At 36.9% G+C, this 27,999-nt stretch overlaps 1 protein-coding gene across 2 annotated transcripts; it reads right to left on the bottom strand.

The window, feature by feature from the left end:
* Positions 1-3: 3 nt before the first annotated feature.
* On the bottom strand, positions 4-27,207 carry NUP54 (nucleoporin 54). Of its 2 annotated transcripts, XM_066233717.1 has the most exons (13): positions 27,075-27,203; positions 26,251-26,412; positions 23,232-23,318; positions 22,992-23,141; positions 19,588-19,814; positions 17,738-17,925; positions 16,583-16,779; positions 15,691-15,745; positions 15,187-15,280; positions 9,191-9,298; positions 4,786-4,905; positions 4,370-4,480; positions 4-1,918 (listed from the first exon to the last, which is right to left on the bottom strand). In XM_066233717.1, the coding sequence occupies exons 1-13, from the start codon at positions 27,139-27,141 to the stop codon at positions 1,790-1,792; spliced, it is 1,695 nt and encodes a 564-aa protein (XP_066089814.1). In that variant the 5' UTR covers positions 27,142-27,203; the 3' UTR covers positions 4-1,789. The 2 variants fall into 2 exon arrangements, with proteins under 2 accessions (XP_066089814.1, XP_066089815.1); XM_066233718.1 differs by lacking the exon at positions 26,251-26,412 and having other exon boundaries at positions 27,075-27,207.
* Positions 27,208-27,999: the final 792 nt, after the last annotated feature.

Here is a 27,999-nt window from a genome sequence, read left to right as displayed (position 1 = left end):
TGCTGAGCCTCAACTGAGTCTTGTTTCCTCCTACTCACCCAAATCTAGAATTTGGTTAATATTTGCTTGGAACATATCTGTAGTATAGATCAAGTCTGCCTTACACATGCAGTAAGTCACCACTGGGATCAAAACTTAGAAGGCCTACTGGGTGTACCTTTAAAAGGCAAACCCTGTGCCCTACTTAGGTGTATTTAATCTTGTGAAATTAGGAGCCTAACAATATCCGAACACAAAAAGTAAAAAGCTAGAGAGTAAGCATGGTGTACTGAGTAGTGATTTGGTCTTCAGAGAATGTGGCTCAGTGTGTAACAACTCTCATCAGTTAGATCAACTCTTCCTGTGGTAAGAGGGTGTGCAGAGGGACAGGTACCTCCTAGTCAGCTACGTGGATGAGAAGGATGGCAATGCCCATCTTCTGGCCCAAGGAGGAAAGAACTTTCTCTCCCAACATTGTTGGAACTGTAACAATGAGGAAAGTAGTATGAAAGAGGGTGGTATACAAAGCAGTAGAACAAGTTTGCATGCCATAAATTTGGTAAAGTGGCTGCAGACTTCTAGCAGCTAACTTGGAAATCAATCATTTTTAAATTCCTAGTCTCCTACACAGCTGTTACCTAGTCTACGCTGGCCACTCTTTCAGTGGGGTCGCAGAGGATGGCCTCTGGGTAGGTATGCAGTGCTTCACGCTCCTCACTATCCCCATAATAAACACAGTGGCAAGGCTCATGCCAAAGCATCATACAGAAATGCTAAGTTAAAGCATTTCCTAGAGGAGCAAACGTGATGCAGCCAGGTATGCAATTTGTAGTAAGAAAAGTTGTTTAAAATTATCTGGTTGTGAAAGACTCACTATTTCACATTATGATGTCTAATTCAGGTTTTCTAGTGTTTTTAGATCCAAATGATTAATGAGGAAATTATCTACCCTAGATGATACCTGAAGTTTTATTTGCCAAGTCAAATAAGCAGCACTAATCTATTTTCCTCAGGAGGAAAAAATAAGACTTCAAAAGACTAAAATTCTTGAATTGTGGCAGACATGAATGGCTATTCTTCCAGAGCCAAAGAAAGCACCAGACGGAATTATATAACAGTAATTACAATCAAGAGTTTATTTGTTTTCATTTCTTTTAGAAATAAAAAAGTTTAAATAAGAGTTGCAAAAATGATAAAATGTAATTTTGTCATATCCTAATTGCTTACGTGTGTTCTGTGAATTCCAAACAAGTAAAATAATATAAAAATATATTTTCAAATCTTTATAGAATAAAAAGAAAACCACATTAATCATTAAATATTCTTGGATTTTCTTTACTCTTCCTACAGATGAGTTCACAAATATAAAAACTGATGTACATTTATATTCTGAAGTACAAATCTCCAACAGCCAAGTAGTCATATATTTTATGTGCAAAGGAGACAACTGCATATTTACTTGCTATGGAAAGCAGAGTACAGGCTCAATGGAGAATAATCATTAAACACTGATTATTTTTAAGAAATTCTGTTGTAAAAATGTACAATAGTACATATTTTTGGTAATTTATGTACGTCTCAAAGTAAATAACAGCTTTTAGACACAATCTTTCAAAGGCTGTCTTTGAAGAGCTGTGAAGTGAGTTATTTCGAATCTGAAGAACAATAATTTGTCAGTAACCTTCTCAAAAACTCAAGCCAGGAGACGATTTTCTTTTTTTCCTCCACTTGGTTAGTTTCATTTTTTAGGGAAGGACTGATGGAGCAAGAAGATGCATTTCACAAACCTTTACCACAAGTCTATGATATGTCAACTAAAGGCACCACCTCTGATGTGGATGGTTTCATTCAGTCCATGTTCTACCAACTTTATGTCATCTAGGTCATCTTTTATGATGCTAATCAAGTGGCTAAGGCCTTCTTGTTGTTGCTTCAAATGCTAGAAGAAATGAAATATTAATACATTATTAAACTGCAAGCTCCTCACAGGAAAAAATGACTACTATTCACTATTTTACCGGCAACACAGCCCTCAGTAGATGCTCTAAATATAGTGGGCATACACAGTAATTTTTTGCTAATACTTTTTATATTGCTTATGTTAAAATACATACTGTAAAAAAGCAATAAAGTCAAACAAATTTAAGGAACAATATCTTCAACAGAAATTTTACAGAAGATGCAAGTGTTTTTTCAATTCCTTTTCCCAACCTTTGATAATCAAAGGGTATAATAGTAAAACAATGCAAGAAGGTACTCAAATACAGAGGACTAGCAAAATAATCATTTTGAAAACAGAATTTTCATATTTTGGGGTATTGAGTATACAGTAACTATAATAGTGAGAGCACTTTCAAGAGTTATTCCCAGGTATTAGGGCGATTTGAAGAGCTTCATAGGTACTAACGCATTTAAAATCTTTTGAGCACCTTTTTCGTGTACATTATCTCCTCTACAGATAAAGAAATAGAGGTGCAGGTAAATAACTTGCTTAACATCATAAGCTAGGTCAGGGGCCCTGATTCAATCCCAAAACAATATACTACTTTTCATCATTTTAGGTAGGTGTTTAAATATTTCCCATTTCACTGCATATACAAATTCTTTAACATAGTTCTTCAACATGCTGGCATCTCTCAGTTAATTTTATTGCAAATATTTACAATGGAATATAATTGAGTGTATGCATAGTTTCTAAGAATCTAGGAACCAAAATAGTTTTTAATGGCATAAAATGGAAATATTCATTCTAAAATACATAATAAACTGAGAATTACTGATGACATTTAAAAGCACCTAAAACCCTCAGTGCCGTGCTAACCGTCTTACTTAGAATGTTCCACAAAATTTACCATCTTAATATATTTTCTTTACACACAGTCAGTGGTTGAACAGCTTGCATTAAACCAATCTGTATTTATACTCATGAAAATGAGCTCGAGCAGTACTTCTCAACTTGTTCATACAATGTGAGCCTTAGACAAAGAGCTGGAGGTTCTGGCCAGCCCTGCATTCACCCAGGACCCCAAGGGCTGAGGGGGATCAGTAACTACATATATTTATAATTTATGTGGCATATAGGTTGGAAAAATATGATATAGAGCAGTTATTTCTTAAACTTTAATTTATGTGCATATAAATGACTTCATAATCTTGATAAAATGCATATTAAGCAGGTCTAGAGTAAGGAAAGACTGCACTTATAATGACCTCCCAGGTGCTGCCGCCACCTACACATTGAGTAGGGTCTAGGGAACTTGGTGTCTCTATTACCCCTATTCATTTTGATTTTGGGGGCAGTGGGGGAGATAATGATTTACTTATTTTTTATTATGGTAAAATATAATAAAAATGCCCATTTTAACCATTTTTAAGTATCTAATTCGGTAGCATTTAGTACATTAACAGCATGAAACAATCTACCTCTAAAACTTTTCATCTTTCCAAACTAAAATTCTGTACCCTTTAATCACTAACTCTCCATTTTCCCTCCCAATGAGCTCCTGGCAACCACCATTCTCGTCTATGAATTGGACTACTCTTGGTACCTCATAAATATAGAATCATAAAATACTGGTCCTTTCAAACTGGCTTATTTCATTGGCATAATGTCTTCAAGGTTCATCCATGCTGTAGTGTCAGGATGTCCTTTCTAAAGGTTGGATATTCTACTACGTATTTTGTTTACCCACTCATCCATCTATGGACACTTCACATGCTTCCACATTTTCGCTATAGTGAATAATGCTGCTAGGAACACGGGTATACAAATATTTGAGTTGCTCGTTTCAATTATTTTAGGTATATACCCAGAAGCAGAATTGTTGGGTCATATGGTAATTCTGTTAGTTTGTTAAGGAACTGTGTTCCACAGTGGGGGCTACATCATTTTACACTGCTACCAGCAATGCACAAGGGTTCCATTTTCTTCACATCCTTGTCAAAACTTATTTTGGGGGTTTTGGGGGGGATAATAGCCATCCTAATGGATGTGAAGTGGTGAATTCACCTTTTTAAAAGTGCACTGTGGCCTTGGCTGTTAGGCTCAGTGGTAGAGCATAGCCCAGTGTGTGGATGTCCCAGGTTCAATTCCCAGTCAGGGCACACAGCAGAGGCAACCACCGCTTCTCTACCTCTCCCCCTCCTCTTTCTCCCTCCCTTCCCCTCCCGTAGTCATGGCTTGATTGGTTTGAGCACATCAGCCCCAAGCTCTGAGGATGGGTCTATGGAGCCTACGCCTCAAGTGCAAAAAATAGCTTGGTTGCGAGCATGGCCCCAGATGGGCAGAACATCGGCCCTAGATGGGGGTCACTGGGGCAGGCATATGTCTTATCTCTCCTCCTCTCACTTAAAAAAAAAAAAAAAAAGCACACTATAGAGCAAAACTTACCTGCTTGATTTCTCGTAATAGATCTGCATCTATATAATATCTTTCTTCAGACTTGACTGCTCCAAAATGATTCTGCATCCTGATTTGGGACATCAGTTCATTTAGTCGGCCCTAAAAATAAGACTAAGTCAAATTACTACTGCCAAAAATAACAACCACTTCTTAAAAGAGAATGTTTTCTCTTAAAAGTATGGTTCTGTATTAAAAGGTGTATAATTCTCCTTCTGTACACTATTTGAAATGTTAATACAAGCCAAAAACATCATGATTAAGTGTCTACTTTAGAAAGGAAGTTGATTAAAGAGAACAAAATACTTTTAAAAACTTTACAAAATCTCCCTTTTTTAAGACCAAGTAATATTTTTCTGCAGATCCACCTGAAACAAATCCTACTTTATGGTCATTTAAGTGCTTACCTTAAACTGAGTAGGTGCATTTAGTTCACACTGAATTGTATCTAGCTGAACTCGCAACTGCTCTTCATCAGCTTGAATGGCATACCCACTTTTCCTCTGAATTTCCTGTTTGATTAGGACCTATACAAGAAGACCCACAATACCAAGAGAATCATTTCTTTTTAGTTCTGTAAGTAGTTTTACTGCAATCAGTTGCTGAAGAAATCAGCTGAATAATCCATTAACAACAAAGTGTGAATCTTAGTTCAAGATTTAAATTGTCCATTTTTATTAGGCAAGTTGCATTAGTACAGTGATATTTCCAATGGCCAAATAATTTTTCATGCATCAACAACCAATTTATTGCATTCCCCTATTGAGGAGCATATATTTTGTTTCTAGTTTTGACACTATCAACAATGCTACAATAAACATTTTGGAATATGTACCTTTACTTACTAATATAAACCCAAGAATGAGATTGCTGGGTTTAAAAAGTATGTTTTTAGTCTAACAGAAGCTGCTAGATTGCTTTCTCAAAAAAACCTAAGAATTTAAATTCACAAGCCACATGAGAGTACACTTTTCTGTCAGCAATTGGTTGTGGTGGTTAAATTTTTCCAAATCTAGTGAGTATACCGGTAGCTCACATTTTTTTCTCTAATCTGCATTTCCACATTATGAACTGCCTTAACACATTCTTTGCCTATATGTCAATTTTTTTTTTGTCAAATTATAGACCCAAGTGAGAAGCGGGGAGGCAGTCAGACTCCTGCATACGCCCAGCATGTGCCCAACTGGGATCCACCCGGCATGCCCACTAGGGGGCGATGCTCTGTTGCAACCGGAGGCAGAGACCATGGAGCCATCCTCAGTGCCCAGGCCAACGTTGCTCCAATGGAGCCTTGGCTGTGGGAGGGGAAGACAGAAAGAGAGGAAGGAGGGAAGGAGAGGGGGAGGGGTGGAGAAGCAGATGGGCGCTTCTCCTGTGTGCCCTGGCGGAGAATTGAACCTGGGACTTACACATGCCAGGCTGATGCTCTACCTCTGAGCCAACTGGTCAGGGCCAGGACTTCTTTGTATGTGAATATTTATACTACAGCCAAAATCTGTGCTGTATCTAAATTCAAATTTTTTTCCTGAAATTTATCACTTAACTATTAACAAGTAGTTTCTTTCTGGTATCTTTTGCGATACAAAATTTTCTAATTTTTATGTAGCCAATTTTGTTTTATACTTTCTGGCCAAGTCTCTCCCATCCCTAGACTCATAAATTTCTTAGAATTAAGACTTTAACCCACCTTATTTTTGTGTATGGTATGATACAGTGGTCCAATTTTACTTTTTTCCAGATGGATAGCCAGTTACTCCATTTATTAAATAAACCCACTGAATTGAAATCCAACTTTTGTTATATGAAATTTTAAGATCTACTTGGATTTAATTTCTAGATTCTCTATTCTGTTTTCTGGAGCTTCATGTCTACCTATACACCCATCCCATGTTGACTTGACCACAAGAGCTTTAACACAGGATCTAAAATTTGTGTAAGACAAGTCCTTACACTATTTTTTGTTCCTCAGAAACTTCATTAAAACCCTTACCTATTTACGAAGTGAAAGATTATTATCAGTATTTTAAAGTTCAAATTCATTTTAAATTTCATAAAGTGGATTAATAAGTTTACTCATCTAGGAACATAGTTTATCTATCTTCTATTTGTAGATACTATTAGATTTAAGTTTTCCTCCTGAATATATTTCTAAGTATATTACAGATCTTCTCATCATACTGAATAGAATATTTTCCTGTTTCCATATAAAACACCAATTTTATACATTTATTTTGTAAATAGACATCTTACCACATTCTATAATTTATTATAGACATAGTCATGTCATCAGCAAAAAGATAATCTGTTCTCCAATGTTTATATTACTTAATTACCTGTTTATTATATTAATGGAAACCTCCAAGATAACACTAATAGTACTGGATATAAAGGTTTACTTTCCGAATGTGATTTTGGTGCTTTGCTTCTTGCAATATTTGCTGTTAATTTTTGGTAACAGTTTTTACTGTGTATTTTTCCTTTAATTTTTTTCTTCTTTTTCTAAGTAAGAGAAGGGGAGATAGACTCCCACATGCACCCCTAACACAATCCACCTAGCAACCCCCATCTAGGAACGATGCTCTGTCCATCTGGGGCCATGCTCACAATGGAGCTATTTTTAGTGCCTGAGGCAAAGGCTCCCAGAGCCATCCTCTGCATCCAGGACCAAAGCATTTGAACCAGTCGGAGCCATGGGTACAGGAGAAGAGCTAGAGCAAGAGAGAGCAAGAGAGAGAGAGAGAGAAAGGGAGGGAGGAAGGGGGTTGTGCATATAGAAGTAGATGGTCACTTCTCCCGTGTCCCTGACCAAGAATTGAACCCTGAACAACCATATACCAGACAGATGCTCTACCACTGAGCTAACCAGCCAGAGTGCTTTTAATGTTTTAATATGAATCAAATGGATGGATTTCCTGTTATAGAACCCATCCCATATTCCTGAAGTCTTATTACAGCACATTCCTTTAGATTTTGATAAATAATTGGATTCTCTTTGGTTTTATTTCATTTAGAATTTCTGCATTTTTGTTTTATTGGTCAGATTTATTGTGGTATAATCCACATATAATCTCCAGTTTTGTATTTAGCATAATGTCATTATGAATGGAATCATGCCATATGTAGCCTTTAAATCTGGCTTCTTTCACTTAGCATAATTTGCATCTCTATAACAAGTATGTGTTTATAGGTTTTTATTTTGAGGTACTAAAAAACAGGGATGTAGCATGGTGCAACTGGTTTGAAAAAGTTTAGCAGGTCCTCAAAAAGTTAATGGAAGAGTTACCATATGATCAAGCAATTCCAATCATCCTAGGTTACCCAAGGGAAATGAAAGCATATGGTTATGCAAATGCTTGTAGTACACAAGTGTTACCAGTGACATTATTTATAACAGCTACAAGTGGAAACAACCAAAATGTTCATCAATTGATGAATAGGTAAGTAAAAATGTGGTAAACAATGGAATATTTAACACTAAAAAAGGAATAAGCTACTGTTATATGCTATAACACAGATGAATCTTGAAAACATGCTATGTAAAAGAAACCAGTCACAAAAACCTCACATATTATGATTCCATTTACACGAAGTGTCCTAAATAGGAAAAACCAGAGAGACAGAAAGTTGGGTTTTGTTTAGAATGTGGAGTGATGCCAATGGGTATGGAGTTCCCTTACAGGGTGATGAAAATGTTCTAAAATTATGGTGATGGTTACAGAAGACAATACACTAAAAACCACTGAATTATATACTTTTACATGCATACATTATATAGTAAGTAAATTATATCTCAAAAAAGCTGTTTTTCAAAATGGGGAGGCTGTCTATAATTTTCCTTTTGTCTAGAATACTTAAAATAACTTTGAAATTAGCTCTTTAGTGATGAGACAAAATTCAGCAAAACTATTAGGCTTTGGTATATTTTCCCAATTAATAACTTCCCCAACTGCTTCTATTATTTGTCAATTTAAAATTTTTACCTCTCTGGTAAAAATTAATTTTGGTAATCTTAACTTTGCTAGAGAAATAATCTATTCCCTCTAGTGTCCAAATTTGTTGCTCTGAATTTTATGCAGTATTGTTGTGTATATCTTTGGTAATGTTTGCTTTCTCACTAGTTTTCTTTTCCTTCTTTAGATTTATTAATCTCTTTTGTCTTCAGACTCAGGAGATGTTTAGCCATTTTAATGGTCTTTTCAAAGAAGCAGCTTTTCAATTTATTCTTTCTACTATGATTAATCATTTTTGTTTTGCACATCTCACATCTTTCTCACTGGTTTCCTTTGGCTTTAAATGAGTACTAAGTTCCTTATTATTTGTATTTATATTGTAAAAATGACTTTTTAAAGCTATACATTCTACTCTGGATACAGCATTTGCTGTACTCCACTGATTCTGACATGTTTCTGTTTTCATGATAGTTTATAATCAGTTTTTGTTGATATTCATTCTTTTATTTCCTTTTGTTAACTTGGAAGTCCTACTATTGTTTTTCATCCTTTAATGGTTACACTTCCTTATCTAGGACTCAAAATCAAAAATGTATTTTTCTAATTTTATGAAAACCAGGTATTAATATTCTGATGCATGCTTTCCTTATATCAAGATAATTTACTTTTTATACCTCCTCCAACCCCAATAAGAGAGACTGCTCCACCAATTTCCAGGTTTTACTGGGAAAGTCTGCTGCTTTCAGTTTCAGATCATTATTATTATTACCTTTTAGTCTGTTTTTTCTATTGCAAAAAATCCATATCTAGCACTTTTATCACATATATAGTCTTACAAATGTTGAAAAAAATAGATTACTACCTGTAAGGTTCTGTGGGAAAGGTCCATGAGTTTCCTCTTGTATTGTGCAATTTTGGCCATAGTTGTAGTTTGATTCTTCTGTAATTCACCAATATCTTCAGCTATAATCTGTTTAAAAAAAATTTTTAAGGTAAATCAAGTATAGATATCACAACTGTTTATCAGGCTCACCTATATACAAAGCCTAATTTCTAAAATAAGCCTGAGAGTCACCTTTCTCTTTAAATCTGTCTTTATATTTCTTTCCCTTTGTATAGCTAAAACTTAAAAAGTGCCATTCAAAAATTTCTTTGGAGCTCCAAGAAATTTATTGATGAGGCAAAATGTATAGAAAAATAATACATATACATCAGAAATAATTAAGGAATTTAAGGCAATAGTATGAAAAATAGCCAACAACCAGGCCATGAATGGGAAAAGATCTATAAAGTGACATTCAGGATATGGGCCTAATAGACAATTAATATAACTATTTGTGGAAAATGCAGTATGGGCCAATATTAACTGTTAACAAGTACTTTGGAGGGAGTGATCAGTTTAGAGGGGAAAAAGGCCTGACCAGGCGGTGGCGCAGTGGATAGTGTGTCTGACTGGGATGCGGAAGGACCCAGGTTCGAGACTCCGGGGTTGCCAGCTTGAGCGCGAGCTCATCTGGCTTGAGCAAAAAGCTCACTAGCATGGACCCAAGGTCACTGGCTCGAGCGGGGGGGGGGGGGGGGGGTTTACTCAGTCTGCTGAAGGCCCGTGGCCATGGAACATGAGAAAGCAATCAATGAACAACTATGATATTGCAATGAAAAACTGATGATTGATGCTTCTCATCTCTCCATTCCTGTCTGTCTGTCTATATCTGTATCTATCCCTCTGACTCTCTCTCTGTCCCTGTAAAAAAAAAAAAAAAAAAGAAGGAAGGATATTAATTATATGACCAAACACATTTTTATGCCTTGGATATCTGATTTGCTCTTTGCTTGGCCTGAAATTCCAAGGTTCTGCCTGGAAGAATTAACCTTACAGACTGAGTTAAAATCCCATTTCATTAAAGTTTTCCAATCAGAATTAATCCTGCAATTGTTTCTATCATAATTAACTATTCTATGGCACTGGCTTATAATGAGATATTAAAAGAAGGATTTTTAGCATGGCCACCTGCACATGTCACCTTTTAAGGAAACTTCACAATATGAGGCCATGCTGCAGGGATAAAATTAGGTGGCCGCGTTTTGTATTATGTAACTTAGGTACCCTCCCAATCCTAGTTTTGAAAAGCATGGGAGGGCTTCTGCACACAAGAGTCATTGTAGTGTTTTATACCAGCACTAACTGAGAAAAAAATCAAACCATTACCATTACAGTATTTAGGAATTAACCCAAGAAAGGATACACAAGATTTTTAAAGAGAGTATTTTAAATTTGTTTCAAAGGATATAAAAGACCTCAACAAGTAAAGAAACATAATAATAAACCATTCAATATGAACATGTTAAGATTCAATTCTCTCCCTGGCCTGCTGGCTCAATGGTAGAGTGTCACCCTAGCATATGGATGTCCTGGGTTTGATTCCCGGTCAGGGCACACAAGAGAAGCAACCATCTGTTTCTCTCCCCCTTCTGTCTCTCTTCCCGTCCTGCAGCCAGTACCTATATTTGAGCTCCAGTCCTGGGCACTGAGGATAGCTTAGCTGATTGGAGCATCGGCCCCAGACAGGGGTTGCCAGGTGGATCCTGGCAGGGGCGCAACACATGGGAGACTGTCTCACTATCTCCCCTCTTCTCACTTAGGAAAAACAAAATTGGAAGTACTATGAGGCTACAGGAATCAAAATAGCATGGTAATAGCGTAAAAACACACAGATCCATGGAACAGAACAAAGAGCCCAGAAATAAACCCACACCACAGAACAAAAGAACAGACTAACGAACCCAAAATAAACCCAAATAATATATGACAAAGCAGGAAGGAATAGATAGGTAAAGGCAGTCTATATAATAAATGGTGTTGGGAAAATTAAACAGATACATGCAAAGAAAAAAGAAAGGAAGGGAGGAAGGGAAGAGAAAGTTAGCTGACCTCCTTACACCATATATAAGAATAAACTCAAAATGGCTAAAAACTTAGATGTAAGACTTGAAACCATAAAACTCCTAGCAGAAAACATAAGCAATAAAATCTCTGACACTTCTCTTAGCAATATTTTTTCTGACTTATCTCTTTGGGCAAAGGAAACTAAAGGAAAATAAAAAATGAGACCACATTAAACTGAAACTTGTTGCACAGCAAAGGAAACCATTAACCAAATCAAATAACCTACTGGATGGGAGAACATATTAGCCAATGATACATCTGATAAGGGCTTAATATCCAAAATTTTATAAAGGACTCTCATACAACTCAGTATTAAAAAAACTCCAAAAAATTCAATTAAAATATGAGGAAAGGACTTGAATAGACACTTCTTCAAAGAGAACATACAGATGGCCAAAAGACATATGAAAAGATGCTTCACCTCACTAATCATCAGAAAAATGCATTAAAACCACATGCGATATCACCTCACACTTGTCAGAAGGCTATCCTCTAACACAAGTGCGGGCAATGATACGGAAAAAAGGTAACACTTGTGCACTGAAGCGGGAATGCAGATTGGTGCAGCTTGTGGAAAACAGCATGGATGTTCCTCAAAATCTTAAAAACGGAAATGCTTTATGACCCAGCGATTCCACTTCTAGGTATATATCTGAAGAAACCCAAAACACTAATTCGAAAGAATATCTGCTCCCCTGTGCTCACTGCAGTGCTGTTTACAATGAACAGCCAAGAAATGGAAGCAACCCTAAGTGCTCATCAATCGATGAGCGGTTAAAAAAGTGGTGGTATGTATATAAAATGGATATTCCTGCCCATAAAAAAGAATGAAATCTTACCATAGCGACAGCATAGATGGACCTAGAAGGTATTATGCAAAGTGAAGTCAGACAGAGAAAGACAATACCATATGATTTCACTTACATACGGAATCCTAGGAACAAAATAAGCGAACAAAGAAAATAAAGACCCAACAGACACAGAGATCAGACTGACGGTTGCCAGAGTAAGGGGCTGGGGGCCTGAGTGAAAAGATGAACCAGTACAAAGTCATAGTCACAAAATCGTCACAGGGATGTAAAGTATAACATTGGGAATATAGTCAATAATATTATATTAACTATGTATGCTGCCAGGGGGTACTTGAAATACAGTGTGTCCGTAAAGTCATGGGGCACTTTTGACCAGTCACAGGAAAGCAACAAAAGATGATAGAAATGTGAAATCTGCATCAAATAAAAGGAAAATCCTCTCAGTTTCTGTAGGATGATGTGGCAGCATGTGCACATGCGCAGATGATGACGTTAACACCGTGTATTCAGCGGAGTAGCCCACGGCCATGCCAGTTGAGATGTGGACGGTACAGAGGAAAGTTCAGTGTGTTCTGTGGCTCGCTAAATTAGAATCTGTGACCAAGTGCAATGTGAATATCGGTACGTTTATAACAAAGCACCACCACAAAGGAATAACATTACTTGGTGGGATAAACAGTTGAAGGAAACCGGCAGTTTGGTGGAGAAACCCTGTTCTGGTAGGCCATCAGTCAGTGATGAGTCTGTAAAGGCTATACGGGATAGCTACCTAAGGAGCCCTAAAAAATCTGTGTGTGAGCCCACATCGAACTGCACTGAATAGGTATGAAACTGGGAGAGTTTTCCTTTTATTTGGTGCAGGTTTCACATTTCTATCATCTTTTGTTGCTTTCCTGTGACCGGTCAAAAGTGCACCATGACTTTACAGACACACTGTATTGGCAGAAGCACTTTGTAAAGTATATGTTGTCTAACCACTGCACTGTACACCTGAAACTAATAGAAAATATTGAATGTAAATTGTAATTGAAAAAACAACAGCTGCAGCCTGACCTGTGGTGGTACAGTGGATAAAGCATTGACCTAGAATGCTGAGGCTGCTGGTTTGAAACCCTGGGCTTGCTGGGTTAAGGCATACATGAGAAGCAACTAGGAGTCAGTGCTTCCCACTCCTCCCTGCTACCCAGGCCTTTCTCACACACACTCTAAAATCCATTAAAATCTTTAAAACAACAACAGTATGCTGCACTATGCCAGCAGCAGCCACCTGTCTCTTGCTTACCCAATCTCCTGATTAGATCATTTTCTCTTGTGATTGATTTAATCGCACATTGTTATGTGCAATAATATACTATGCAGGCTTGTAGCCCAGAGCCGTAGGCTACACCAGACAAATACAGACTAGGTGCGTAGCAGGTTATACTCTCTAGGTTTGTGTAAGTACGCTCTGGGACATTCAAAGATAAAACGTGCCTAAGGACACAATTCTCAGTGGCACATGACTGTAGGTAGGTTGAAAGTAAAAGGATGGAAAAAGATATACCATACCAACTTCCAAAGAGAGCTAGACAGGTTTTATGTTACTATCAGGGAAAGCAGACTTCAGAGCAAAGAAAATTACTAGGGACAAAGAGGACATTACATAACAAAAGGTAAATCTGCCAAGTGAATGTAACAATCCTAGATAGGTATGTACCTAACAAAAGGCCTTCAAAATGCATGAAGCAAAAACTGATAGAACAAAAAGGAGAAAAAGACAGATCAACATTTGTAGCTAGAAACTTCAACTCTCCTCTCACAATAGAACTACTAAACAGTAAAATTAATATAAAAAACTATCAACCAACTGGATTTCACTCACGCTAACAGAAAACTCTACCCAAGAACAGCAGAATACACATCTTTTTCAAAGGTATGTGGGTTAAAAACCTTAACAAAGTTAAAAGAATTGAAATCATACAAAGTTCTCTGTGCATAACAGAATTAGAGAAGAAACCCAAAACAGAGTAACAGGAAAAACCTCCAAATACTAATACTTGGAAATAAAAATACGTCTAAAGAATCTATTAGTCAAAAAATCCAATAGTCAAACAGAACTCTCAAGGGAAATTAAAAATGTTCTGACTCAAAGATGAAAATACATTATCAAAATTTGTGGGGTTCAAGTAAAGCAGTGCTTTGACGGAAATCAATAGCATTGAATGCTAATATTAGAAAAGATAAAAGGTCTCATATTAATAACCTAAGTTGCTACCTTAAGTAACTAGAAAAAGAAGAGAAAAATACACCCAAAACAAATTAAGAGCAGAAATTAATGGATCCAAATAAGAAAGATAATTTGTATTAATTAAGCTAGCAGACAGTGAAATGGGTTGCTTGAAATGGGTTGCTTCATAAAACAGTAAGCTTTTCATTACTGAAACAATATAAATAAATATCTCATCAGGAATTCCATTTAGTAAATCTGGAGGTGACTTTTAAGAACCTCTGTTACTGCCTGACCAAGCAGTGGCGCAGTGGATAGAGCATCGGACTGGGATGCGGAGGTCCCAGGTTCAAGACCCCAAGGTTGCCAGCTTGAGTGTGGGCTCATCTGGGTTGAGCAAAAAGCTCACCAGCTTGGACCCAAGGTTGCTGGCTCGAACAAGGGGTCACTTGGTCTGCTGAAGGCCCGTGGTCAAGGCACATATGAGAAAGCAATCAATGAACAACTAAGGTCTCACAAGGAGAAACTGATGATTGATGCTTCTCATTTCTCTCTGTTCCTGTCTGTCTATCCCTCTCCCTGACTCTCTCTCTCTCTCTCTGTAAAAAAAAAAAAAAAAAAAGAACCTCTGTTACTGATTACAAGTCTACTTTTATAAGTCTAATTAGTTTTCTAAGCCAAAAATTTTAAACTCATCGTTGAAATATACCAAATCAGATTTATGTGATTTTGGCAGCTCTACAAAAAAGGTATCTAAAACTGTTATCTGTTAATTTTCAGTACATACCACATTGTTCCCTGTAAGACAAAATAATAACTAACACGTGGTAAAAAGAAATCTCTCTGATCCCTTGTACTCCTCCCAGGGCCAGAGAATGAAGGTAAATGCTTACATCTAATCTGGTCTGATGCTGCTTCGTCATCTGATCTTGAACCTTCAGTCTTCGAAGAAGTTCTTTGAAACCCACCATGGGTACAGGAATTAACCTGAAGAAATCCAAGTAGTCAATTTTCAGCTTATCTATTATTACAAAATAAAAGTTAATAAAGTTTTCATAACATATAATTTCACATTAAACTTCTACAGTTTAAAGGCAGAGCTATGACTATAAAATCAACAGTGTCACGCCATAGAGATTTTATCCAACCTCCCTATTTTACAAATGAGGAAATATTGTTCAGTAAAAAGTTGCATTTATTAAATGCAAATATAATTAGGGTACTGGTACTCATATTTCAATGTGCTGCCTTACCATAGTCAACATTCTTTGTAAAGCAATAGAAATGAAAATAAACTTACCTAAAATGTAAGAATTATAATTAGTATCATGCATTTGTTTGCTTCCCTAGTAGCAAATACTAGTTCTTATATGAAAACAAGATGAGGATACACTTACTTTTCCGAATCAGGGTTATCCACCTTGGCTTGTTCCCAGATAATAGGATCAACACCTACCACAAAGAAATATTTTTTTCTAAAAGAACCATTTTCCATTTTTATAATATTTTTATGAAAGACATTCCCAGAGTAAAACACAAAACCCATAGCTGTAATGAAAAATGACTGTCATATATGACTACAAAAAAATTTAAAAAAAAATAAAGCTAAAGAAAGGTATAAATAGATAGGAAATACCTATATGATATGACGTACTTCAGAATATAGAAACTGCTCCTATTAACCAGAAGACAAAAAAATCTAATAAAAAATGGGGAAAGGATATGAGAGAATCTCCCCCCCCCATTGGTGAGAGAGAGAGAGAGAGAGATAGATAGATATGGGGGGATGGAGACTCTTTGATGATGATAACACATTCAGGTTTTAATTGAAGACTCAAACAGATAAATTAGAAAAAAATAAATCAAAATATTAAGAGTAAATTACCTTTGGGAAGATGAATTATAGACTATTTTTCTTTAGCTTATAATTTCCCAAAATTTCTAAAATGTTAGCTATATACTTTATTTATTTAAACATTTTTTTAAAAGATATTCATTCATTTTAGAGGAGAGAGAGAGAGAGAAGGGGGGAAGAGCAAGAAAGGGGGAGCAAGAAAGGGGGAGCAAGAAGGGGGAGGACCAAGCCAGCCCAGGATATATTAATTTAAAAACAAAAAGCAAAAACACTAGACAAATGAATAAAATTAAAAACTATGACCCAAATAAGCAAAAGTGATAAATAAGCCGACACTAGTTTTATTAACATTAATAACCCTTCAACACCTCCCAAATGCAGGGAGCATATATTTCTAAGTCTTTCATCTCAAGTCTATGGGCACGGAAACATACCAGCGGGAGGATTCTGTAAAAGCTGTTTGATTTGTGCAGGAGAAAGTTCTGTTCTAGTCATAGAAAGTGTTACACCAAGTTGCTGCAGTTGTGTTTTTATATTGCTTTGTTCAAAATGGGAATATAGTGTTGTAGCTGGAACTCTTCTTGAAGTACCATTTGGAGAACGCTCAATAACATAAATGACAACTTCTGTCCTGGGGAAAAAAATAAACAAGTTATAAAGTATGGAGCATATTACTCACAGTCACAAATATCAATGCAGCTTGTGATTTTAAAAGGGCACTAGCTGAATAAAGAAATGGCTGCTTTGTAAAAGAATTAAAATATCTTTTCTTGGGGAGGTAGAGGAAGGAGAGGAAGGGGGTGGAGGGAGGGGAGGGGCACAAAGAAAACCAGATAGAAGGTGACAGAAGACAATTTGACTTTGGGTGATGGGTATGCAATATAATCAAATGTCAAAATAACCTGGAGATGTTTTCTCTAAACTTATGTACCCTGATCGATCAATGCCACCCCATTAAAATTAGTAAAAAAAAATTTTTTTTCTTTAATCTTGAATAACAACTCTCAATGTTCTGTTCCACTTATAAATCAACTTAAATGATAAAGTTAAAATGAGACAGGCATATAATTTTGTAAAAGGTTTGCTTAGCTGCAAAGTTCTATATAAATATTTATTATTCTTTCTAGATTCAAGAAATACTTTGGAGATTCTATTAAAGCTTATGGGTTACTTTACTGCAAGTAAGAGCAAGAAGTAAAATCTGACTTCATTTATTATCCTAAAGTAAATGTCTTGCCACTATTATGAAAATTATAGGAAAGGGAAGTTAATCATATTTATCCATAAATGAACATGAATAGTAAGTAATCAGAACCTTCCATTAAAGTCATTGTGGCACTTGTTCATACAGCCATGATTAATGTTTCTTGCTGTTTGTCTAAGTGAAAAATCTAAAAAATTATTACCATCTAATAAGTTACAAAATCCAAGATTAAGAAAAAAGCTTTTAAATATTTCTATATAAATATTGAAAAATCACTAGCTGATAAAATTCTGCTCTGAAATTTAACTGGGGCTTTAGCAAAAAAAAACCACTTGCTCACTCTCTGGACCAAGGCACTCAGAAATTAGTATATTACTGTACTTACTGATCATCTGGCAATGTTTTAATACCCTCCACGTTTACTGTGAGGGTCTGGTTTCCTCCCAAAACTTTATGCAACGATTCTACCAACTGCTGTTGCTGGCTTCGAATATCTGTTTCTTTCTTGTTGAAAACTAAAACCACTAGTCCATCTTCATCTTTATTATTGGGCATACAACTATAACCTACTGCCTGTGGGATGACAAAATAAATGATATCAAGAACATGTACAGATCTTAAATTCAGTATTTAATGTTAATAGTTTGACAGCTGCTAAAATGAGGAAAACAGGTTAATGTCTGGTAGTGAGGGAAATAATGATTCTTACCTGTTTGTGCCCTACAACATTACCATTATAAAGAAATTTTTTTATCCCATAATAAACTTAGAGTGAAATTAAAAATTCCTTTGCAACAGAGTAAGTAGCTTTTGTCTCTGAAAAACTTCCAATACCCATTGTTGTTGGGTGCTTCTACACAGCTGAAACAACTCCGAATATCGTAAAAAATAACTGCAAAAGTCATGGCCCAAAGTGTAAGTTACTTTACTATACATTGGACTCATGAACTGTATCTTTAAAAGCCTTTTCTTTTTGCCTGATCAGGCGGTGGCACAGTGGATAGAGCATTGGACTGGGATGCAGAGGACCCAGGTTCAAGACCCCAAGGTCGCCAGCTTGAGCACAGGCTCATCTGGTTTGAGCAAAGCTCACCAGCTTGGACCCAAGGTTGCTGGCTTGAGCAAGGGGTTTGTCTGCTGTAGCCCCACAGTCAAGGCACATACAAGAAAGCAATCAATGAACAACTAAGGTGTTGCAACGAAAAACTGATAATTGATGCTTCTCATCTCTCTCTGTTCCTATCTATCCCTCTCTCTGACTCTCTCTCTGTAAAAAAAAAAAAAAAAAAAGCCTTTTCTTTTGCCACCAGTTATAATGCAAGTTTTTAAAAAGAATTTAAATTCACTCTAAATTAGTTCATTATGCATTTTAAAACCATGTTATCAATTTCTTTTAAAAAAGGAAAAAATTAAATTGTTATATTCAACCTATACCTACTGTATACATCTTACTCACTAAATAAAGGTATTAATTAAAGGTATTAACACATTCGAAAACCCTTTCTTTTTGTCAGAGTGATAAAGAGATGTTCTCTAACAAGAGTAAGATCAGCTGGCCACTTTTTGTTGCTTAACCATGTTCAAGGGTCTGAGTATAAGCTTTGCAGCTCCAAATGCAGGCTTATGTATAAATCAAACTGAAAGGCTGAAGTAAACTGGATTGCAATATATTACTTTGTCATGAAAAATATACCACAGGTTGACTTAAATACTCTCACTGGCTGATGGAATAGAATATGAAAAGTCAAATTCAAATAAGAAGGTTGTTTTACTAGGCATGGAATCAGAACAGAGTACAGACTACATTGTTTTAATGGCTTTGACACCCAGCTATAGTAGCGACAACAGAATTACATATGGCAACCAGACAGATAATCCTGTATGCTGGTTAGGGTGTATTTTCCTGGACAATGTTAGATAAACACCACTAAATTCTAGTTTTGTCTCCTCCTAATGGATATCAAGCAGACCATTCCAGTTCTGTTAACACTCCTTCCTCAGTTATAAATTACATTCTAGTCGCACCTCCTTTCCGTCATATTCTGGTCACCTCAATCACACACATATATGAAATCATTTCAATTTTACAATTTTTTTATTTTTAAAACAAAAGTATAATTGTTCAAGAAGTACTGAAAAACCAAGCAATTATTTCCTTGGTATTATTTTAAACCCAAAAATCATATTCTCTCTCCTTCACACTCTTCAAGTGAAGATCAAAAGTTGTACTGATACCTTAAATCGGCAAAAGGGATTTTCTTGTGTGAATTCCACAGGTGGAATGTTATTGTTGAAATATCCTTTTCCTGTTCCCCAAAAGGCCTGCAGTTGATTCCACTTTGCCAAAATAGCATCTCTCTCATCTCCTAACAGCGTTGGAGCAGAAAGAGCACTTGCAGTGTTTATCAGTTGGTTGGACTGAGCAGGAGCTTGTGCAGGCTGACTGAAGAGACCACCTAATGCTAAAAATATACCCCAAAATTAATTAGTACTTCAAAAAAAAAAAATTAATTCAGATCTTAGGAGTCGTAGGTAGAGAAAATGACCCATTCCCCAAACACACAAAGATGTCCACCCACATCCTAATCCTCCTAACCTGTAAATATGTTACCTTATACAGCAGAAGGGACTCTGAAGATGTGATTGAGAGATAAAAGTGAATCTGACCAGGTGGTAGTGCAGTGGATAGAGCACCAGCCTGGGATGATGACCCAGGTTCGAAACCCTGAGGTCACCAGCTTGAGTGGGATTATAGACATCAACACCACAGTCACTGGCTTTTAACCCAAGGTTGCTGGCTTAAGCAAGGGGTCACTTGGCTCTGCTGGAGCACCCTGGTCAAGGCATACTTGAGAAGCAATCAGCGAACAACTAAGGTGCCGCAACTCTTGAGTCGAAGCTTCTCATCTCTCTCCCTTTCTGTTTCTCTCTCGAGTGCTTAAAATTAAATTGGAAAAAAAATAAACATTTTATTGAAATTATCCTGGAATATCAAAGGGGACTGAACATAATCATAAGGGTCTTTAAAAGGGAAAAGGGAAGTCAGCATCAAAGTGAAATCTGTAGATAGAGGAAGAGGCTATAAGCCAAGAAATCCAGAGAGACTCTAGAATCTGGACAAGGCAAAGGGACAGATGTCCCCTAGAGCCTGCAGAAGCAGCACAGCCCTGCTGACACATTGATTCAACCCGGTGAAACCCATTTCTGGATTTCTGATGTACAGAACTGTAAGATAATAAATTTTTGTTGTTTTAAGCCACTAAATTTATGATACTTTGTTATGACAACAATAAGAAACTAATATACTAGGACAATCCTTCTAATGTTAAATTTGCTTTTCTAATGATATCATCTTAATACAATTAACTCCATTACCAGAACACAAAGTTGGAGCCACAATATTAGACCCACACCAAAAATAAAAAAGAACATGGTTATGGAAAAGTAAACTTTGTGAAGTTGCAAAATTATCTTTTAACAGCCTTTATTGGTGTTATATTTATGTAATAAATATAAATTGGAGTATACAAAATAAACAGGAAGAATCACTATATCAATGTTTACCAAGATCAGCTTTATAAACACTTTTCCTTCTCTTATTCCAAAGAGATAATGAAAAGAATTAATAGACTAACAATCAGGATTCTAGGATAAAGCTTTAGCTGGCTGTGTAACTTTGGGCAAGTTACTTAACCTCTCTATGCTACAACTTCTCCAACAGAAAGAAAGGCAAAGTTGCTAGATCAGATCAATATTTCCAAAGTGCAAGATAAGTAAGTACCCCTGGTACACGACATAACCATCAAGCAACAAACAGCTGAGTTACTAAATGGACTAATTCACCTAACATGAAAGTCTCTTAATTATCTGACTCAGCCCTGGCTGGTTGGCTCAGAGCATCAGCCTGGTGTGTGGAAGTCCCAGTTCCATTCCCAGTCAGTGCATACACAGCGACCATCTGCTTCTCCATCCCTCCTCCTTTTCTCTTTCTCTCTCTTCCTCCCCCTCTCCCCCCCCCCCCACAGTCATGGCTTGAATGATTTGATCAAGTTAGGGGGGGGGGGACAACGACGACTGAGGATGGCTCCATGGCTTCACTTCAGGCACTAAAACAGCTTGGTTGCTGAGCAACAGAGCAGTGGCCCCATATGGGCAGAGAGCATTGCCCAGCAGGGCACCTGCCGTGTTGATCCTGGGACACGTGCGGGAATCTGTCTTTCTGCCTCCCTGCCTCTCACTTAATAAAAAAGAAACTAAAAAATAATAAAAATAAATTAAAATTTTTTATCTGATTCTATTTCCTAAAAATGGCTCAGTTTGGTGCCAGTATACCATTAATGTTTCACAACAACTGCTTATCTCACTTTTTTAACAGTGTTAAACAAGTCTAAGGCTCAGAGCTTAAGGCAAAAAGGTTTCTAGCTGGAATTTATAATTTTTTTTAGAGAGAGACAGACATGAAGAGAGAGATGAGAAGCATCAACTCATAGCTGCAACACCTTAGTTGTTCATTAATTGCTTTCTCGTATGTGCCTTGACTGGAGGGCTACAGCAGAGCCAGTGACCCCTTGCTCAAGCCAGCAACCTTGAGCTCAAGCCAGCAACCATGGGATCATGTCTATGATCCCACTCTCAAGCTGGGGACCTTGGGGTTTCGAATCTGGGTCCTGAGCGTCCCAGGCCAGCGCTCTATCCACTGTGCCACTGCCTGGTCACGCTGGCTAGAATTTATGAACACTATTATATTTCTTTGTACTTAATGTTGATCTTTTCTTCATAGTAAATGATACTGGTTTTCCATTTATACCAAGAAATACAGGGGACAAAGGAGTATGTTAAATTTTACCACAGGACTGTAATCAGTAAAGTCCTGACTGAAAAGCTCTATAGAACAAATGAGCTAATTTCAACAAACTGAAAAATAAAAAAGCTAAAAAAGGAAGTTTAAAGAGATTTAAGACAAAGCAATACTGTTTATACACATAAGAGAAATGATCATCGTAAAAGAAAAAAGGACTCTATAGATCCTCTGATAGGCAAGTGGTTACAAGGGTGTTCACCTTATACACTGCTCACAAAAATTAGGGGATCAGGGACCGTGTGTGCAGATACTCCAGTACTTTCAGCCTTTTGTATAGTGCATTTTCACCAATGAAATAAAACTTGGTTTTGCATCTCATTTGCATAATCAACTTTCTTTGACTTGTTTGCTTTTCTGATGTTCTTGTTTAATAAAAAATAAATAAAATGCTTCCTTTTTTATTGCTTCATATTCATTCTGAAATATCCCCTAATTTTTGTGAGCAGTATATATTATTCATTAAGCTGTTTTTGTGCAGTTTTCCATATTTGTGTTTTTTGGGGGTTTTGTTTTTTTTTAGCAACAACAGAAATTTAAATGGAATGATACTAAACACAGGATTTATAATCCTAATCATGTCAATCAGTCTTCTCCCCAGTTACCATCATATATACACATGAAAAACAGCTGTTGGAATCCTGTGGAATATAATATTTATAACTCTTTAAAAGTAAAATTTATAACTCTTGTAATGCATTAAAGTGTTTTGAACATACACTCAAAAAAGTTAGCAATATAGTTTTAACTTTATATTGGAAAATGAATACCTCATACTTACTAGTTTGTTGTTGCTGCTGCTGCTGTGTATTAAATCCTCCAAATCCCAGTCCAGTTCCCAAACCAGTACCTAAACCAGTACTACTTCCAGTTGTTGTGCCAAAACCAGTACCAAATCCAAAACCTTTGTTCTGGGTGCCACCGAAGAGTCCTTTGAATGAAAAATTGAAATTGCCTAAATTTAAAAAATCTGACCTCTAGCTCATTTACTTCTACAAATGACTCAATATTGTTCTCTTACCAGTAGAGCCTGTGTTAGTTGGAGCAGAAAAACTGAAGGCAGAACCTGCTGTTGTAGTAGATGCTGTCCCAAATCCTCCAAACCCACCTAATTACAAGTGGATAAATAAAATAAAAAGAATTTTTGTACACATAAGGTAACTTCTTTTTCAAATTATTTTATAAGTAACTGCTACATATAAAGACAAAATATATTGATCTAATTTTCCTTTTTCTACTTTGAACATCATTAAAAAAAATATTCTACTAATCAAGAAGTCAATGTTGCAAGAACTACGCAACAAAGTAATTTAAACTAGAATGCCACAATGCAATATATACCTTTCAACTAACAGGGTGATTAACAGTTACAGCTGACATAATATATTAAGCCTACTGCCATTATGTTTAACAAACTCTAAAACGATTACGTATATATTCTGCTCACAAAAATTAGAGGATATTTTATTGCTTCATATTCATTTTGAAATATCCCCTAATTTTTGTGAGCAGTATACTTCTGGAGTAGGGATCCCAAATTCAAGTGTTTACAAGATTTAGTTTGATAACATTAATGAGTGGTGGAACTGTTCAATATGAACTATGTTTTTAAAAATGGCATCAGTTCCTAAATTCCAGCAGACTACTGATACAGGAGAATGGTAGTTGAGCAGTGTTATATATACATATATTCTTCCAAAAGAAATAGAAGATCCAGATTTTTGAAATGAAATTTACAGAATTTTTAACCCTAATTCAATTGGTTTTGTTTTGTGTGTGTTTTTTGTGGGCTTTTTCCTGCAACTAATTCAAATGCTTTTAAAACTGTGTGCCAAACACATCATAATAGCAGTGTGTTGCCAATTTGCAATCTTGGCTTTGGTCAATTAATTTATATTCTTCTTTAGCTTATATTCCTACTTAGTTTCCACTGAGACTAAGCAACTTTTCAAAGAAAACATACCAATACACTGACCTCTATACAACAAGAATGTGTTTCATGAAGGATAGAAAAAAAAAACCCCACAAGTGGCTATCACAAGCCTCTGTGGTATCTATCAGTTTGGCAACTCGGACAGATATAGAAATTCCTTTTTTTGTGTAAGTCTAGAAACAAAATTAATCTTAACTATATCTAACTTGACATAGGAATGGAATAAAATACTAGCTAATCTAAAATTGTATTATGTTGTTCCCTTATTGTCAGTCTTTACCTGAGTACCAATGTGATGCCAAAAAAACTTTTAAGACAGATGTTTGAACCATTAGTGTGCTCTGAGCTCTGCTGCAAGTTTTCTGGGAGTCTAACTTTTAATTTCATATATTTTTGGCATAAGAGGCAGAGATTCATCAATACTGCAAAACAGAAGATATAAGGAGGGAAAAAAGCCAACCCTTTGATATTTATTATATAATTCTGACATGGAAAATTAACTCAATAGACTGCATGTTGTATGCAGGTACAACCACTCTATCTACTTGTATGATATGTTCTAGTGCAGTACTGCAAAACTAAACATTTTTGATACTGAACACTGTTCTTAATCTTTTTCATTACTCCTCACTTTCATAGAAAAACAAGGACATATGCTGAATTGGCTACCTAATAAAAATAGCCATAATCGTATCATGTATTTTATCATGTTTATCATGAATAGTGGATCTGCAAAGATATAAAATTAAAAACCAGACAAAAATTTCTATCAACCCTCTGCTGAAGGCAAAGTTAATGAACATATGTATATAAGAGTAATTAAAACACAATTATATTATCACTTCAAAACTTAACAATGATAACTCCAAATGAACATAAAATCAAGCAAATTCCAACATATTTATTATTGTTGATGAATTATAACTGGGTGACTTTGTCAGGAAACAGAAATTTGAAAATAATGTTTCTGTTTTACCCAGTGCCAATTTTAAGCAACCAGAGAAAAGTAAATATACCAAATGATAGTAATACATAATCACTTTAAATATATCTTAATAATAGATTATTTTATCTTTGGAATTTTTAAGTATTCCTTAAAATGTTTTCAAATCAGATGCTAAGATGATACAATACAGTAATAAGTGAGTGCACAAATTACCAGGCTTCCCAAGTAAGTTTCAGGGAATAAATAACTTTGAAGGAAGTTTATCAAATGCATATAATTGGCATGGGCATAAGTGGCATAATGTAAGAGAATATGGACAATAAATTCATATACGAGCAGCTGAGGAACAAGATTTTTCTATCGAGTTTTTGTCTGTAAAATACCTATTTTAAATTTATACTATACACACTTCACCTGAAGTTTGTGTTTTGCAAATTTTACAATGAACTTCAAACAATCCATCTAGATAGTAAAATCTTCATTATCTTTTTTTAATGCAAAGATGTCTAGCCTACCTTTTAGAACTCAATGCTGACAATAAATTAAATTGCACACTCTGATCATTTCTTAAAATTTTTAGGAAAGAATTGGGGATTCTTTCTATAATTACATATCTTACAGAAATATATACTAATCTGCTGAGTTGAACAAAGAAATGCCTTATTATTATACATGTTAAAAAATAAGACAGGTTACTGCTGTTCGTATAAGACTTCTCTTGGAAAACACAAGGACAATCAAATGGAATTCCAATGAAAGATGCAGAAAAAAATGGGGGAGAAAAGTGACTGCAGGAGTCCAAGAATCCCAGGAAAATGGTCCTGATTACTGAGCTTTTACTTTGGAAGAGGTATCTAATAATTTGGAAGATATGTTCTATTCAAAAATAATAATCCATTTCAAAGTCTTACCACTTGGAAATTATACCCTGTTCATTAAGTACGAATTTAACAAAGGAATTGTATGTCTTGCAAGACTTCACCAAACCAAATCTCTTAAGACAGTCAAAACTTCATAGAACTGTTACTGATTCCACGTTAGGATGTAAATTTCCTTTTCTTAACAGCCAAGTAGCTGTTCTTTACCAAATTTTAGGAATCACAAAATGTTCTTGGACTCCAGCTCCCAGCATTCGTTACACGTACGACCCGCAGTATCTACCTGCACTTGCCAGACTGTTACCAAAATTGAACGGAGTCGCCGAGGTAGTAGGAACACCGAAATTCCCAATATTAAAGTTCACTGCAGGATTAGCAGTTAATCCGAAACCCCCAAAATTAAACCCACTGGCGGTGGAGTTGGCAGTCTCAAGCCCACCAAATCCTGCTAGGCGTGTAGGCAAAGAAACAAACAAACAAACAAAATTTAAAAGGGGAAAGGGGGAAGGAGAAAAAGAAAAGAAAGCAAGACAGGATTAGAAGAGTCAGTAGGAAGTTTCATAGAAGTGAACAAAAGACAAACCTTTACTTCGCTCCAAACGAGTTAAGAAAGCGAAGATGGAGACAGGAGGGAGGAGCAGGAGCGAGAAGTCCTCTAGCGAGGGCCTAACGAGCCGGAGGAAGGCTCCCGCCCTCGGGAGTCGGGACGGAAGGAGCCGTGGGGCAGCGCCCGGGACCCCAACCCTACTCCCTCGGGGCCCAGCACCGAGCCCTGCGAGCGTTCCCGCCGGCACGGGAAGCCCAGGTGCGGAGAGGGCGGGGCTCCGGCCTCTCGGAGCCCAACTCCCCAGCGGCGGGAAGCGAACCCGCGGAGGGCAGGGCCCAGCAGTGACCATGCGCAGCGTGCGAGCTCCGGGTTGGGCCTCCAGTCCCCCCGCGGCCGCCTTAGGGGCCGCCCGGACCGGCTCTGCTGCCGCCCGCCCTTTTCCAAAGCCCTTAAGTCTCCGCGCCTGCCGTAAACCCCAGGATCCCAAAGCCCGAGTTTCAGACCGAGGTGGACCAGAAGCCTCCCTCCTTTCCAGGAGAAGGTCTGGGGGAATCACTCACCCGCGGGGGCTGCGGGGGCTGCAGCGGTGCCGGTGGTGCCTGAGGGAGCCCCAAAGTTGAAGGCCATGTCGCGGGAGCAAGGGACCGAAAAGCTACTCCCGCGACACTCGGGGCACTGCGCATTTAGGTCCGGCGGAGAAACCTCCCCCAGATCTCGGAGTTCCGCCTCTTTTCTGGCCTAGCCTACGAGGCCGGGACGCAGGAAAGGCGCAGGAGGTAGGATGGAAAGGGAACGCCCCCGGTCCTGCCCGTTTCCGGGCGGCTTCCTGTGTGGTCTAGCGTCACAATCAAGGTGATGTGCTGTGTACTCTTAGTCGAATTGTGCCGCCTGGGAGCCCTTAGAAACCACCTTAGGAAGGGCCCTTTGGAAAGGTGTGCAGATAAATGTGTGTAATGAAGACAGGGTAGGAAAGAGCCAGATCTTTATCCTCCATAGTGGGAAGCCAATGGATAATGCTAAAACTGGAAATTTAGGCAGCAGTGTGTCATGTAGAGTCATGGGAGTAAAAAATTTTTTAAAGTGTGTGTGTGTGGGGGGGGGAGGCTAAAAGTAATGCCTCTGAAAATGATGTCTCTAGGTTTTTAAAAATATAACAAACCCTGTAGAATTATTTGATTCTTTAATCTGTATGCTTGTATAACTTTAATAAAAATAAAAACAAAATAACCCCACCATTGTACCTATCAAAATGACAAATGTCCCTGAAGCTCGAAACGCTATCTTGTAAATGATTTAGCAAGATTATGGAATGCAAAGTTATTTGTTATAGCATTATTTATAAAAAGAAATTATTGGAAAACTGATTTGCTTAAATCATTAAATTATACAAAGAAATACTAGTCAGACAAGAAATGTGAACTATAAATTACAGGAAAAACAATTTACAGCACTGTATCTGGTATACTAAAATTTAGGTAAAAAAAT

Source organism: Saccopteryx bilineata, chromosome 5 (genome assembly GCF_036850765.1).
Source record: "Saccopteryx bilineata isolate mSacBil1 chromosome 5, mSacBil1_pri_phased_curated, whole genome shotgun sequence".
Lineage (NCBI taxonomy): Eukaryota > Metazoa > Chordata > Mammalia > Chiroptera > Emballonuridae > Saccopteryx > Saccopteryx bilineata.
This window is presented reverse-complemented; position numbering and strand designations above follow the sequence as displayed.